This window comes from Ranitomeya variabilis, chromosome 2 (assembly GCF_051348905.1).
Source record: "Ranitomeya variabilis isolate aRanVar5 chromosome 2, aRanVar5.hap1, whole genome shotgun sequence".
In the NCBI taxonomy this organism is placed as follows: Eukaryota; Metazoa; Chordata; class Amphibia; order Anura; family Dendrobatidae; genus Ranitomeya; species Ranitomeya variabilis.
Window position 1 is genome coordinate 438,769,935 of NC_135233.1, and position 17,015 is coordinate 438,786,949.

Sequence of the window (17,015 nt, forward strand, 5' to 3'; positions counted from 1 at the left end):
TAGGCACTGTATATATATATATATATATATATATATATATATATATATATATATAAAATTATAGCGCTTTATGTGGATTTGGACTTCCGGGGTCCTGACATACAAATGTTTGTTCTGGCCTATGAACAAAATAGAGGGGTATATACAAAAAAAAAAATGTACCTGGTCGGGATTGTACATGCTTTGGGAAAAGGTTTGTGGTTTCTCTGTCCTGTTCTGGCCGTAAGGAAACCATTCCAGCTGCCATAGGTGAAAAATGTGATACCATTTGTAAGGTTTCCCAAGAAAAGGCTCAGTCTTTTTGTAAATATTTTGTGGGATTTTTTTTCTATTAATATATATATAATATATATTTATATATATTTAATTTTTTACAATTTTTTTTTATAATATACCAAAAACTTAAGAGTATAGATAGAAAAAAAAAACATATCCAATAGCTTCAGGGCCGAAAAAAAAAAAAAGTTTAAATGTCTTGGCAATACTCGGACCCTAGCTCCATCGTTTGGAGCATGGGTTTCTGGTCCACAGAAGACATCTTGCTGAGCATCTCGGCGATCAAGGAGTAGCTATTCCCTGACTTTTCCTCAAACCAACCGTCCAGAGCTCTCTTGGCATCGAAATTAGAGATGGACGGTCCATTCACGGCTATAGTCAAGAGGTCGCTCAACTGGTCTAAAGTAAGCCTTGAGCGGTTGTTTTTGCGCAGCCTTTGGAGAGCGTTGCGCCCTTTTTCGCAGCAGGCCGTAGATGTGGGAAGGACTTTTAGGATCTGTACTATCTTGTTTAAGAGCAGAAATCTCTGTTTGAACTTACAGATATGGTCTATTAAATCTTTGAAACTGTTTATGGTACAGTAATCAGCCTTAAGCTCTCGCCATTCCATCAATAGGTCACTTCTGGTGTCGGCACCATCCCTACAGTCCGAAAGAAATGACTGGATACCACTCAGGTGTTCGTATATTTGCAGCATTTCCTCCTCTCCGTAGCCTACGAGGTCCTCTGTGCTCCGGGGCCACATAGACAAATCGAAAACTTGGCAAGCTTTTACAAATATTCGGCTTCGGGAATCAAACCGTTGGGCCAGGGTGAGTTGGGTCTTCTGACAAATCTTCTCACGGATGGACTGAAACTTTGCTTCGGCTACACGTAAATTCTTCAAGGAGATCCCATTGAAACTTTCCCTGAAGTTTTCTTCGAACTCCTGAAGATATTCCCCAGGAGAATCTATCAGGCGACTGACTTCTTGAATGGCTTCTTCTATTTTCTCATCCACTTGGGACACCAAGAGGTACTCGCCCTGGAAGACGTAGGCCAGGCGGGACAAGACAGCGATTACATCCAAAAGGAAGTATATAAGCTTAATTGACTGATAATCCATGAGAAACTGAAGGAGGGCTAATGCAATAGCAGAGGCCTCGGCTCGTTGTGTTTGACCGCTGACGTCTTTCAAATGGGCCACCACTTCCAGGTAGTCCTTAATCAGAGCATTCAGCACGTTCTGCTCGCCTATTATCCATTTCACTGCCCGAATATCACCTAGGAATTCTGTTTCCTCGCAAAGGGTTGCAGCAGTAAGTCGAAGTTCACACATCAGACGGGGAGAGTACCGGTAGAAACTAAGTAGCTGCTTCAGGTTATTTTCTAATTCTTCTAAACATGGAAGTTCGTTTCCACTAATTGCATCCAAAATTTCTAAGTGGGGCCTGTGTACCATAAACGGTAAACACAGTAGCCAAGGCAATGTTTTCCTGATTGTCATATACATATTTGCTCGCAGTCCAGCTGTTATGTTGGCTCCATCAACTCCTAACCCTACGGTTGGCTTCTCGTCCTGCAGTCGGATACCAAGAGCTGAGAAAGCCCTGTCAATTCCTTGGAGATAACTCTCAGTGGTTGGCAAGCCCAGCTCTTGAAAAGAGAGAAACTCTGTGGCAGGTGGACCATCGTTACTGGTGTACTGGACGTAGACTGCCACTGTATCGGCAAGAAGCTCTTCACTTTGCCCATCTAAGATAATGCTTAGGAAAGGAGATTGTCGAATGCGCTCAACTAAGTCTTCTCTAAGTGCTCTGGCGATGTGATGAATCAAAATCTGACAATCGCCTTCGTTCATGTACTGGTCAACTACGCGGAGTTCACACTTTCTCAGTAGTTGTGCTAGAGGTCGGAAGTCATAATAAGGCCTGCCTTCCATAGCCAAGTGGTATGCGGTGTTGAAAAGGAGAGTCATGTTCCTGCACATTTCCTCTGTCTTTTCGGGGTGCATCCTGAGCATGTAGAGCTGCAAACATTTTTTGTGGAGGTTACTTTGGCTGTGGAGCTTTATAGTGTGAATCTTAAACTGTTTGGAACCGATGATAAAAGCAGAAGTCCTTGAGGACTGCACTGTGTACTGCCTACAAACGTGACACCACATCTCGTTCAACGTAGACGAGTATCTCAAGAACCAGAACTTTTTTAACCATTCTTGTTTGAAGCGACGGATCCGTCTACCGGTGGAAGCAGACATCTTAGAAGGCTCGTCGGTAAATGCCAGTATCTCATTGGAGACCGACTTGTCCGCAGAGTCTACTTCCTGATCGTCGTCTTCCAGTATTGTGGGTTCGATGGACATGTTTTCTGGAGCTGGGAGACAAAAGTCAACAGATCAAAACAAAAAAAAAATTCACTTGGACATTGAAAAGAAAAAAATTAGATGGGTAGTAAAGAGATCATTATGCACCATGTGACCATGTAAGACTAAAAACTTTTGTTTCATTAAAAAATTGCATCCAAGAACCCCATAAATTAAAAAAACATACCAACACTAGCTAGTTTTTGTTCTGTAAATTGATTGTGTCAAGGATAGCTAACTAATCTACCATGAAAACAGACAATACTAAATGTAAACTGTCGGCAAGTGCCAATTCCATACCTGAGATATCAGAAAACTCTGGAACCTCAGTTTTCTGAGGAAGCAACTGAGGAACTTCAGGGACTTTTCCAGATCTTAGCCTTTCAACCTCGGCCTGAAGCTCACGGATTTTCTTCTTTAACCTGATACAGTTTGGGCAGAAAGAAGTGGTGGGGATTTCATCAGTATCGCCAAGGGCGGCAAACTCATCGGGACTTTCTACTTTGATAGACGAGCGGTCTTCTAGATCATCTTCTGATAGGTTGGTATCCCTGTCTAGACCTTGAATGGAGGCATGAGGGACCTTCCACTTTTGGCTTGTTTTACATCTATCTCCGTGGTTCTCATACTGATACTTAGGAACCTTCTTCCCGAGTATAGGACTACTTGTCACCAGGGGATAGTCTTCCATTTTAGAAGACTCTAGAGAAGCCTCTAAGACATCTTTGAAGATTAAGTCAATTTTTTTCTTCTTGGTATGACGGTGTAGCTCACCCTCCTCACAGCTTCGCTTGTAGAGGCTCTTCCCTTGCTTAAGGGCAGTGAGTGGAAACGGGCCTTTCACATCTTCTTGGTTTTCCAAGATTCTGTCATTGTTTTCCCTTAACAAACCTCTTTCTCCTGGAAAGGAAAATTAGGTGTGTTACCATATTGCCACATGTTCCCTTATTAAAGCCTTACATTTTTTTAAGGTTTCCTCAGTAGAAGATGGCCATTATTCTTTGGTAATACCCACGGTGTCATATTACATTGGTTACCTAAGTTCTGATAACCCTTCTCAATTAGGTCTAGGCCTACACTTGGATCAATGCTTAGGACCTCCCAACTAGAACATCGGTTACCTAAGTTCTGATTACCCCTCTCGAATAGGTCTAGGCCTACATTTGGATCGAAGCTTAGGACCTCCCAACTAGAAATGAGCCATGACCAAAAAAATCCTGAGCTGCTAGAGAACCACAGAACTGTACATTTTACACAACTCGTACTAACATCTATTAACAACTATCATTATTGGTGCCTTGACATTAACACCTTCCCATCGTGGCCAATTTTTGTTTTTAATTTTTTACTCCTCTTTTTTCAAAAGTAATAAGGCTCAATTCATTATCGCATTTGCGCTTTTTTTTTTCTAGTTTTGGTGCTTTTCGACTTTTTTTTTGCCTTTGCATCTCATCTTTGTTATAATTTGCGCTTTTTAAGTCTATTTTATATGTCCTTGCCTGTTTGGTTTTTTTTACTTCCTGCCAGCCATATAAAATTCAGATATATCATCACTTATCATCTACAGTCCCTCTATGTGACTGCATACTTCTGAATCTGTGCACACGCTCTCAGAATTGACAGGTACTGATGCTGAGAGAGGGCAGTCATAGTGAAATAAAAACAAAATAGTACATCATCACATTCATCATGATATAATTATTTATACTGCACGATGAATCGCACAGGAAACCCAAGTTACCGAAAAACTTGAAACTGAAAATATATCCAGACTGGCAAATACAAGATAAAATACGCCTAAAAAAGGAAAAAAGTGATGTAAGAAACTGGAAAAGTAAATAAAAAATCACTGTGTGCTGAAGGCCAAAACAATTATGTACTAAAGGTTTAACAAAACATTTCAGACAAAACTGATACTTTGTGTTAAATCTAGTGTAGAGACTGAGGGGGCAGAGCATGACAGATACTTTTCTTGGAATCTGTGTTAGACACCGCCCCCGAGGAGCCTGCTCTGTCCGTAATATGGTGTTTATGCAATGTTAGTAGGGAGAAAAAGTCACATTTAAATGAACTAGGATATTTCTCACTTTAAAATATAACAGTCTGGACTGAAGGCTAAGTGCTAATTATTGTGTGTGTGGGGGGGGGTTGATTTGGGGATTTTTTTTTTTTTACTGATATAATCATTCCATTGTAGAGTGCTACAGTCAGACTCTTCCCTCCCTGATATGACTGATAACATGGAACAAAAAAACACTTGACTGCAATAAAAGTGTACATAAGACAGACAGGTTATTAACAGATACAGCATACATTTCCTGGCAGCTAATAAGATCAGTTGAAAACTAATTATGTTTACATATTTTTTCACATTTTAAACCATTTTTTCCAACATTCACAGAATAAAATGAGTAAGAAAAAACCAGGTACACATGGTGCATAACTGTAAAATCATCATAATTAAAGGGAACCAACCATGCATAATATTACCACCCTTTACATTGAGCCAATTTGCACAGTAGATGTGATTGGGGGCCCCCAGTACAGTTATGGTGCCGGTGCATGTCCCTTTAAGTTGCACAACAAACATTTCTGGAGCTCATGGGCACTGCTGTGGGTGGCTCCTCTCCTCTGGTGGGTCAGTCCAACTCTGAAGTACCACTATCAGTATAGTGTTAGAGGGTGGGAGTAAACTGATGCAAATAGAAAGGAGGGGAGAAGTAAAGATGGGTATGGGACAATCCGTATAAGTTTTGCAATCACTTTAAAGTGGATTTTGACTCAAAATGTTAACTTAACCATTTATTAGTATAGCAGAAGTTAGAGATATTGAGAACAATATTCCTTTTGGTTACAGAGATATTGGCATTTTTCAGTTCTGTTGGGAGAACCATTTTGAAAAAGCGATGACAAAGTGCTGCAAAATTACTTGTCGCTTTTGCACCAGCTTCTAGGATTGTAAATTGCCACTTTATTAATAATAAGTGACAAGATTAAAGAAAAATATTATGGCTAAGCATTAGGAAAAATGGCTGCCTAAATCTGGAAAAACAAATGCCATTATTTCTGGATTTAAAATTAATATGGCAACCAAATTTTTGCACCTGCTCAAAGTTCTGGTTTGTTAAAACTTGGTGACTTTTAAGGTTTGGGTAGGAATCACCTTTAAGTATTTGTTGCCAATCAAAGTGTCATAATCATATTTATCAAGAATATTACATTCCCTTTAATTTATGAAGTGAAGTATAAATAGTCACAAAGGACGAAACTCAAGAGACAATAGCAAAAATGGAAAAAGGTGATGAGTCACGTCTCTTACCTCTGCTGAGGTTGCGAATGATTGTCTCCTGAGACATGCTATGCAGCCTTTTCATGTAATCGTCGCTGTACCAAACCCGCAGCTTCTCTCCGGGATGAATGTCACGACACGCACGGAAATAAATCTTCTCGCTGTGCTGAAATGCCAAGAGGTTTTGCTCCTGTTCCTCTCGAGATATCCCCACATATCTGAAGGGCAGAAGTGTCATTGCTTCAAATTATGCAGTAAGAGAGTTACTTGTGCTAAACTTTACTAACTGGAGGACAAATCGTAGGTTAGAACTTTGCTGCCACCACTAGTCCCTACAAGTTGCACAGCTGCGCTCTGAAATAGAGTGCCTCCACACGGTCTCCCTGAGTCCCTGAGCTATCCTAAAGAGGACCTAATGCCTCCATGAAATATAAAGAATCCAAGATGAAAAAAATCTCATATATATATATATATATATATATATATATATATATATATATATATATATATATATAACAGCTCTGGCACTTTCAGAATGGGGGGCAGAAAAGACTGAAGTTGGGGCTCTCCATTGTCTCACAATCCTGAAAGATGTGGGAGCCTTCCTGCTTCTGAAATGGGAGATGTAACAGGGGTTACCGTGCTGAGAAGAAGCACTTCTCCTTCATTTTAAATGTTTATTCCTTCTGGCAGAATAGGTGTTAATCGTCCATGTCAAATCCCTGTGCTCACAGCTGTGCTCAGTTAGCCACTCCTTTTCCCTTTATAATCTGGGCTCTGATACTAAACCTTGTCAGAGCTAGCATTTGCCGCATGGCTTCAGGAGGGAGAGGAGTTTATATGAGAATGAGAGTTGAAGGAGTTATCAGTGACTGTTGCTTGGTTTGTAAGTGTGGTAATTCTGTTATGACCTGGTGGTTAAGGAGCGGTACTGAGATGACCTGGTGGGTAAAACCAATCATGGACAAGCTCAGAGGAGGTGGCAGCTCCACAGACAGAAATCACTGATATGACCTAGTGATTACGAAGCAGCACTGAAATGACCTGGTGGGTAAAACAAATAATGTACAAGCTCTGAGGAGGTGGTAGCTTTACTGACCGCAATCCCTACTCCTAACACCAACACTAGAAATAGCCGTGGAGCGTTCCTATCTCTGCCTAGACGCCTCTTCACAGCCTAAGAACTAGCTACCCCTGAAGATGGAAACGGAAAACTATCTCGCCTCAGAGAAACCCCCAAAGGAAGATAGCCCCCCACAAATATTGACGGTGAGTGGAGAGGGAAATGACAAACTCAGAAATGAAACTAGATTTTAGCAAAGGAGGCCAATACTATCTAAATAGACAGAGATAGAAAAGGCTACTGTGCGGTCAGTATAAAAACTAAATGTCCACGCAGAGTTTACAAAAATAACCTCCACACCGACTCACGGTGTGGAGGGGCAAATCTGCGACCCCAGAGCTTCCAACTAGCCGGAATATTTCATAATGACAAGCTGGACAAAAGAGACATAACTTAAACTGAACAGAAGGTCATAAGCAGGGAAACACCCAAAAACTAGCAGAACTTATCTTAAGCTGAAATTGACTGGCCAACAGAGAACTTCCAGGAAAGAACTGAATCCACAGGAAAAACATTGTCAGCTGGCATCAACTACAGCCAAAAGCCCAGTTAAATAACAAGGCCAGGGAACCGATTAGTGAAAGCAGCTGCTAAGTTCCACTTGAAACCACCAGAGGGAGCCCAAGAGCAGAACTCCCAAAAATACCATTCGTAACCACAGGATGGAGCCCAAGAACGGAATTCACAACAGTACCCCCTCCTTGAGGAGGGGTCACCGAACCCTCACCAGAGCTCCCAGGCCAATCGGGACGAGCCAAATGAAAAGCACGTACCAAATCGGCAGCATGGACATCGGAGGCAAAAACCCAAGAGTTATCCTCCTGGCCATAACCCTTCCACTTGACCAGATACTGAAGTTTCCGCCTTGAAAGACGAGAATCCAAAATCTTCTCCACCACATATTCCAGCTCCCCCTCAACCAACACCGGAGCAGGAGGGTCAACGGAGGGAACCATGGGCACCACATATCTCCGCAACAAAGATCTATGGAACACATTATGAATGGAAAAGGAAGCTGGAAGGGCCAAACGAAAAGACACCGGATTGATAATTTCCGAAATCCTATAAGGACCAATAAAATGAGGTTTGAACTTAGGGGAAGAGACCTTCATAGGAACATGACGAGAAGACAACCAGACCAAATCCCCAACCCGAAGCCGGGGACCAACGCACCGACGGCGGTTAGCAAAACGTTGAGCCTTTTCCTGAGACAATGTTAAATTGTCCACCACATGAGTCCAAATCCGCTGCAACCTGTCCACCACAGAATCTACCCCAGGACAGTCCGAAGGCTCAATGTTGTGAAATTGGATTTTGGGCTCCCCCGGTGGCCACTGGTGGAATTGAACTGGTGTGCATCATCCTCTCTGTTCACCTGTTTCCATCAGGATGTGGGAGTCGCTATTTAGCCTTGCTCCTCTGTCACTTCCATGCCGGTCATCATTGTAATCAGAAGCCTTTCTGTGCATGTTCCTGCTGCTAGACAACTCCCAGCTAAGTTGGACTTTAGTCCTTGTTTGTTTTTGCATTTTGTTCCAGTTCACAGCTGTAGTTTCGTTTCTGTGTCTGGAAAGCTCTTGTGATCTGAAATTGCCACTCTGATGTTATGAGTTAATACTAGAGTCTTAAAGTAATTTCAGGATGGTGTTTTGATAGGGTTTTCAGCTGACCATGAAAGTGCCCTTTCTGTCTTCCTGCTATCTAGTAAGCGGACCTCAATTTTGCTAAACCTATTTTCATACTACGTTTGTCATTTCATCTAAAATCACCGCCAATATTTGTGGGGGCCTCTGTCTGCCTTTCGGGGAAATTTCTCTAGAGGTGAGCCAGGACTATATTTTCCTCTGCCAGGATTAGTTAGTCCTCCGGCCGGCGCTGGGCGTCTAGGGATAAAACGCAGGCTACGCTACCCGGCTACTGTTAGTTGTGCGGCAGGTTTAGTTCATGGTCAGTTTAGTTTCCATCCTTCCAAGAGCTAGTTCTTATGTTTGCTGGGCTATGTTCTCTTGCCATTGAGAACCATAACAGTTTGACCGGCCCAAAGGGTTAAATTAATTGACAGAGAAAGGAGAGAAAAGAGAAGTCTGCTGAAGATTTTTTTCTTTTTTTTTTTTTCCTTCAGTTCTGAGTGTGCTTGTAATTGAATCTCTTGCAAGTCTGCCTATATTGCAGCCTTTCTCTCTCTCTCTCCTTCTAATCCTGGAATGGCTCTGTGTTCACCTGTTTAAAATGGATATTCAGAGTTTAGCTGCAGGTTTGAATAATCTCACCACGAAAGTTCAAAATTTACAAGATTTTGTTGTTCATGTTCCTATATCTGAACCTAGAATTCCTTTGCCTGAATTTTTCTCGGGGAATAGATCTTGCTTTCAAAATTTCAAAAATAATTGCAAATTGTTTTTGTCCCTGAAATCTCGCTCTGCTGGAGATCCTGCTCAGCAGGTCAGGATTGTGATTTCCTTGCTCCGGGGCGACCCTCAGGATTGGGCTTTTGCATTGGCTCCAGGGGATCCTGCGTTGCTCAATGTGGATGCGTTTTTTCTGGCCTTGGGGTTGCTTTATGAGGAACCTCAGTTAGAACTTCAGGCGGAAAAGGCCTTGATGTCCCTATCTCAGGGGCAAGACGAAGCTGAAATATACTGCCAGAAATTCCGTAAATGGGCTGTGCTTACTCAGTGGAATGAGTGCGCCCTGGCGGCGAATTTCAGAGAGGGTCTCTCTGATGCCATTAAGGATGTTATGGTGGGGTTCCCTGTGCCTGCGGGTCTGAATGAGTCCATGACAATGGCTATCCAGATCGATAGGCGTCTGCGGGAGCGCAAACCTGTGCACCATTTGGCGGTGTCTACTGAGAAGACGCCAGAGAATATGCAATGTGATAGAATTCTGTCCAGAAGTGAACGGCAGAATTTTAGACGAAAAAATGGGTTGTGCTTCTATTGCGGTGATTCAACTCATGTTATATCAGCATGCTCTAAGCGTACTAAGAAGCTTGATAAGTCTGTTTCAATTGGCACTTTACAGTCTGGGTTTATTCTATCTGTGACCCTGATTTGTTCTTTATCGTCTATTACCGCGGATGCCTATGTCGACTCTGGCGCCGCTTTGAGTCTTATGGATTGGTCCTTTGCCAAACGCTGTGGGTATGATTTGGAGCCTCTTGAAACTCCTATACCCCTGAAGGGGATTGACTCCACCCCATTGGCTAGCAATAAACCACAATACTGGACACAAATAACTATGCGGATTAATCCGGATCACCAGGAGATTATTCGCTTTCTTGTGCTGTATAACCTACATGATGTGTTGGTGCTTGGATTGCCATGGCTGCAATCTCATAACCCAGTCCTTGACTGGAAAGCTATGTCTGTGTTAAGCTGGGGATGTAAGGGGACGCATGGGGACGTACCTGTGGTTTCCATTTCATCATCTATTCCCTCTGAGATTCCTGAATTCTTGACTGAATATCGTGACGTTTTTGAAGAACCTAAGCTTGGTTCATTACCTCCGCACCGGGAGTGCGATTGTGCCATAGATTTGATTCCGGGTAGTAAATACCCTAAGGGTCGTTTATTTAATCTGTCTGTGCCTGAACATGCTGCTATGCGAGAATATATAAAGGAGTCCTTGGAAAAGGGACATATTCGTCCTTCGTCATCTCCCTTAGGAGCCGGTTTTTTTCTTTGTGGCTAAGAAAGATGGCTCTTTGAGGCCGTGCATTGATTATCGGCTTTTGAATAAAATCACGGTTAAATATCAATATCCGTTGCCACTGCTGACTGATTTGTTTGCTCGCATAAAGGGGGCCAAGTGGTTCTCTAAGATAGATCTCCGTGGGGCGTATAATTTGGTGCGAATTAAGCAGGGGGATGAGTGGAAAACCGCATTTAATACGCCCGAGGGCCACTTTGAGTATTTGGTGATGCCTTTTGGTCTTTCAAATGCCCCTTCAGTCTTTCAGTCCTTTATGCATGACATTTTCCGTGATTATTTGGATAAATTTATGATTGTGTATCTGGATGATATTTTGATTTTTTCGGATGACTGGGACTCTCATGTCCAGCAGGTCAGGAGGGTTTTTCAGGTTTTGCGGTCTAATTCCTTGTGTGTGAAGGGTTCTAAGTGCGTTTTTGGGGTTCAAAAGATTTCCTTTTTGGGATATATTTTTTCCCCCTCTTCCATCGAGATGGATCCTGTCAAGGTTCAGGCTATTTGTGATTGGACGCAACCCTCTTCTCTTAAGAGTCTTCAGAAATTTTTGGGCTTTGCTAACTTTTATCGTCGATTTATTGCTGGTTTTTCTGATGTTGTTAAACCATTGACTGATTTGACTAAGAAGGGTGCTGATGTTGCTGATTGGTCCCCTGCTGCTGTGGAGGCCTTTCGGGAGCTTAAGCGCCGCTTTTCTTCCGCCCCTGTGTTGCGTCAGCCTGATGTTGCTCTTCCTTTTCAGGTTGAGGTCGACGCTTCTGAAATCGGAGCTGGGGCGGTTTTGTCGCAGAGAAGTTCCGATTGCTCCGTGATGAGACCTTGTGCTTTTTTCTCGCGTAAATTTTCGCCCGCCGAGCGGAATTATGATGTTGGGAATCGGGAGCTTTTGGCCATGAAGTGGGCTTTTGAGGAGTGGCGTCATTGGCTTGAGGGGGCTAGACATCAGGTGGTGGTATTGACTGACCACAAAAATCTAATTTATCTTGAGTCCGCCAGACGCCTGAATCCTAGACAGGCGCGCTGGTCGTTGTTTTTCTCTCGGTTTAATTTTGTGGTGTCCTACCTGCCGGGTTCTAAGAATGTTAAGGCGGATACCCTTTCTAGGAGTTTTGAGCCTGACTCCCCTGGTAATTCTGAACCTACAGGTATCCTTAAGGATGGAGTGATATTGTCTGCCGTTTCTCCAGACCTGCGGCGGGCCTTGCAGGAGTTTCAGGCGGATAGACCTGATCGTTGCCCACCTGGTAGACTGTTTGTTCCTGATGATTGGACCAGTAAAGTCATTTCTGAGGTTCATTCTTCTGCGTTGGCAGGTCATCCTGGAATCTTTGGTACCAGGGATTTGGTGGCAAGGTCCTTCTGGTGGCCTTCCCTGTCTCGAGATGTGCGAGGCTTCGTGCAGTCTTGTGACGTTTGTGCTCGGGCCAAGCCTTGTTGTTCTCGGGCTAGTGGATTGTTGTTGCCCTTGCCTATCCCGAAGAGGCCCTGGACGCACATCTCGATGGATTTTATTTCGGATCTTCCTGTTTCTCAGAAGATGTCTGTCATCTGGGTGGTGTGTGATCGTTTCTCTAAGATGGTCCATTTGGTTCCCCTGCCTAAGTTGCCTTCTTCTTCCGAGTTGGTTCCTCTGTTTTTTCAAAATGTGGTCCGTTTGCATGGTATTCCGGAGAATATCGTTTCTGACAGAGGTACCCAATTCGTGTCTAGATTTTGGCGAGCATTCTGTGCTAGGATGGGCATAGATTTGTCTTTCTCGTCTGCTTTCCATCCTCAGACTAATGGCCAGACCGAGTGGACGAATCAGACCTTGGAGACATATTTGAGGTGTTTTGTGTCTGCAGATCAGGATGATTGGGTTGCTTTTTTGCCTTTAGCGGAGTTTGCCCTCAATAATCGGGCCAGCTCTGCCACCTTGGTGTCTCCCTTTTTCTGTAATTCGGGGTTTCATCCTCGATTTTCTTCTGGTCAGGTGGAATCTTCGGATTGTCCTGGAGTGGATGCTGTGGTGGAGAGGTTGCATCAGATTTGGGGGCAGGTAGTGGACAATTTGAAGTTGTCCCAGGAGAATACTCAGCTTTTTGCCAACCGCCGGCGTCGGGTTGGTCCTCGGCTTTGTGTTGGGGACTTGGTGTGGTTGTCTTCTCGTTTTGTCCCTATGAGGGTTTCTTCTCCCAAGTTTAAGCCTCGGTTCATCGGCCCGTACAAGATATTGGAGATTCTTAACCCTGTGTCCTTCCGTTTGGACCTCCCTGCATCTTTTTCTATTCATAATGTTTTTCATCGGTCATTATTGCGCAGGTATGAGGTACCGGTTGTGCCTTCCGTTGAGCCTCCTGCTCCGGTGTTGGTTGAGGGCGAGTTGGAGTACGTTGTGGAAAAAATCTTGGACTCCCGTGTTTCCAGACGGAAACTCCAGTATCTGGTCAAATGGAAGGGATACGGTCAGGAGGATAGTTCTTGGGTGACTGCCTCTGATGTTCATGCCTCCGATTTGGTCCGTGCCTTTCATAGGGCTCATCCTGATCGCCCTGGTGGTTCTGGTGAGGGTTCGGTGCCCCCTCCTTGAGGGGGGGGTACTGTTGTGAAATTGGATTTTGGGCTCCCCCGGTGGCCACTGGTGGAATTGAACTGGTGTGCATCATCCTCTCTGTTCACCTGTTTCCATCAGGATGTGGGAGTCGCTATTTAGCCTTGCTCCTCTGTCACTTCCATGCCGGTCATCATTGTAATCAGAAGCCTTTCTGTGCATGTTCCTGCTGCTAGACAACTCCCAGCTAAGTTGGACTTTAGTCCTTGTTTGTTTTTGCATTTTGTTCCAGTTCACAGCTGTAGTTTCGTTTCTGTGTCTGGAAAGCTCTTGTGATCTGAAATTGCCACTCTGATGTTATGAGTTAATACTAGAGTCTTAAAGTAATTTCAGGATGGTGTTTTGATAGGGTTTTCAGCTGACCATGAAAGTGCCCTTTCTGTCTTCCTGCTATCTAGTAAGCGGACCTCAATTTTGCTAAACCTATTTTCATACTACGTTTGTCATTTCATCTAAAATCACCGCCAATATTTGTGGGGGCCTCTGTCTGCCTTTCGGGGAAATTTCTCTAGAGGTGAGCCAGGACTATATTTTCCTCTGCCAGGATTAGTTAGTCCTCCGGCCGGCGCTGGGCGTCTAGGGATAAAACGCAGGCTACGCTACCCGGCTACTGTTAGTTGTGCGGCAGGTTTAGTTCATGGTCAGTTTAGTTTCCATCCTTCCAAGAGCTAGTTCTTATGTTTGCTGGGCTATGTTCTCTTGCCATTGAGAACCATAACAGCTCAACCTGTCCTGAAGAAAAGCGAGGATGAAAACCAAAGTTACAAAAAAAAGGCGAAACCAAAGTAGCCGAACTAGCCCAATTATTAAGGGCAAACTCGGCCAACGGCAAGAAGGTAACCCAATCATCCTGATCAGCAGACACAAAGCATCTCAAATAGGTTTCCAAGGTCTGATTGGTTTCGTTCCGTCTGTCCATTTGTCTGAGGGTGAAACGCCAAAGAAAAAGACAAATTAATGCCCATTCTAACACAAAAGGACCGCCAAAACCTAGAAACAAACTGGGTACCTCTGTCAGACACAATATTCTCCGGAATACCATGCAAACGAACCACATGCTGGAAAAACAAAGGAACCAAATCAAAGGAGGAAGGCAACTTAGGCAAAGGTACCAAATGGACCATTTTAGAAAACCGGTCACAAACCACCCAGATGACAGACATCTTCTGAGAAACAGGAAGATCAGAAATAAAATCCATGGAAATATGCGTCCAGGGCCTCTCAGGGATAGGCAAAGGCAAAAGCAACCCACTAGCACGAGAACAGCAGGGCTTAGCCCGGGCACAGATCCCACAGGACTGCACGAAGGAACGCACATCCCGTGACAAAGAAGGCCACCAAAAGGACCTGGCAACCAAATCTCTGGTACCAAAGATCCCAGGATGACCAGCCAACACCAAACAATGAATCTCAGAAATCACCTTACTAGTCCATCTATCAGGAACAAACAATTTCCCCACAGGACAGTGGTCGGGTCTATCAGCCTGAAACTCCTGAAGCACCCGCCGCAAATCAGGGGAGATAGCAGAAAGAATCACCCCCTCCTTGAGAATACCAGCCGGCTCACGGACTCCCGGAGAATCAGGCAAAAAACTCCTAGACAGGGCATCAGCCTTCACATTCTTAGATCCCGGAAGATACGAGACCACAAAATCAAAACGGGAGAAAAATAAAGACCACCGAGCCTGTCTAGGATTCAACCGCTTGGCTGACTCAAGGTAAATCAAATTCTTATGATCGGTCAAGACCACAACACGATGCTTGGCTCCCTCAAGCCAATGTCGCCACTCCTCGAATGCCCACTTCAAAGCCAACAACTCCCGATTGCCGACATCATAATTACGCTCAGCAGGCGAAAACTTTCTAGAGAAGAAAGCACACGGCTTCAACACAGAGCCATCAGAACTTCTCTGAGACAGAACAGCTCCTGCCCCAATCTCAGAAGCGTCAACCTCAACCTGAAAAGGGAGAGAAACATCTGGCTGACGCAACACAGGGGCAGAAGTAAAACGACGCTTAAGCTCCTGAAAGGCCTCCACAGCCGCAGAGGACCAATTCACCACATCTGCACCTTTCTTGGTCAAATCGGTCAGAGGTTTAACCACAGTAGAAAAATTAGCAATGAATCGGCGATAAAAATTAGCAAAGCCCAAAAATTTCTGAAGGCTCTTCACAGATGTGGGTTGAGTCCAATCATAAATAGCCTGGACCTTAACAGGGTCCATTTCAATAGCCGAGGGAGAAAAAATGAACCCCAGAAAAGAAACCTTCTGAACTCCAAAAAGGCACTTAGACCCCTTCACAAACAGAGTATTAGCATGAAGAATCTGAAATGCCATCCTGACCTGCTTCACATGAGACTCCCAATCATCGGAAAAAACCAAAATATCATCCAAATATACAATCATAAATTTATCCAGATACTCCCGGAAAATATCATGCATGAAGGACTGAAACACAGATGGAGCATTAGAGAGCCCGAAAGGCATCACAAGATATTCAAAATGGCCTTCGGACGTATTAAATGCTGTTTTCCATTCATCACCCTGTTTGATGCGGACCAGATTATACGCCCCTCGAAGGTCAATCTTGGTAAACCAGCTAGCCCCTTTAATCCGAGCAAACAAATCAGAGAGCAAAGGTAAAGGGTACTGGAATTTGACCGTGATCTTATTGAGAAGGCGATAATCTATACAGGGCCTCAAGGAGCCATCCTTCTTGGCAACAAAAAAGAACCCCGCTCCCAACGGTGACGAAGACGGGCGAATATGCCCCTTCTCCAAGGACTCCTTTACATAAGTCCGCATAGCGGCATGCTCTGGCACTGACAGATTGAAAAGTCGACCCTTAGGGAACTTACAGCCAGGAATCAAATTAATAGCGCAATCACAGTCCCTATGAGGAGGCAGAGGACTGGATTTAGGCTCCTCAAATATATCCTGGAAATCCGACAAAAACTCAGGAACTTCAGAAGAAGGGAACAAGGAAATTGACATCAGAGGAATGTCACTATGTATCCCCTGACAACCCCAACTAGTCACAGACATAGATTTCCAATCCAGTACTGGATTATGTACCTGTAACCATGGAAACCCCAGCACAACCACATCATGCAAATTATGCAACACCAAAAAGCGAATATTTTCCTGATGTGCTGGAGCCATGTTCATGGCTAACTGTGTCCAGCACGGAGGTTTATTCTTGGCCAATGGCGTAGCATCAATCCCCCTCAAGGGAATCGGACTCTGCAAAGGCTCCAAGGAAAAACCACAGCGCTTGGCAAATTCTAAGTCCATTAAGTTCAGGGCAGCGCCAGAATCCACAAATGCCATAACAGAAAAGGACGACAATGAGCAAATCAGGGTAATAGACAAGAGAAATTTAGGCTGTACAGTACTGATGGTAACCGAACTTGCAACCCTCTTAGTTCGCTTCGGGCAGTCAGAGATAGCATGAGTAGCGTCACCACAGTAAAAACACAGCCCATTCTGACGTCTGAACTCCCGCCGTTCTGCTCTCGTCAAAATTCTATCACATTGCATAGGCTCAGAACTCTGCCCAGAGGACACCGCCATATGGTGCACTACCTTACGTTCACGTAGGCGCCGATCAATCTGAATGGCCAGAGACATTGATTCGTTCAAACCAGCAGGCGTGGGAAACCCCAGCATAACATCTTTAAGGG

General features: G+C 44.1%; 1 protein-coding gene across 3 annotated transcripts in view; it reads right to left on the reverse strand.

Moving 5' to 3' along the window:
• Nucleotides 1–327: 327 nt before the first annotated feature.
• Nucleotides 328–17,015, reverse strand: part of PRDM11 (PR/SET domain 11) — a 63,726-nt gene continuing 47,038 nt past the window's right edge. For 2 of the 3 annotated variants that reach the window (XM_077287064.1, XM_077287065.1), the window contains exons 9-11: nt 5,937–6,124; nt 2,918–3,517; nt 328–2,628 (exon numbers count right to left, since the gene is read on the reverse strand). In XM_077287064.1, coding sequence (XP_077143179.1) covers nt 467–2,628; nt 2,918–3,517; nt 5,937–6,124 — 2,950 coding nt within the window. In that variant the 3' untranslated portion in view covers nt 328–466. The remainder of the gene's footprint in view (nt 2,629–2,917; nt 3,518–5,936; nt 6,125–17,015) is intronic. The other variant, XM_077287066.1, reaches the window with a different exon arrangement.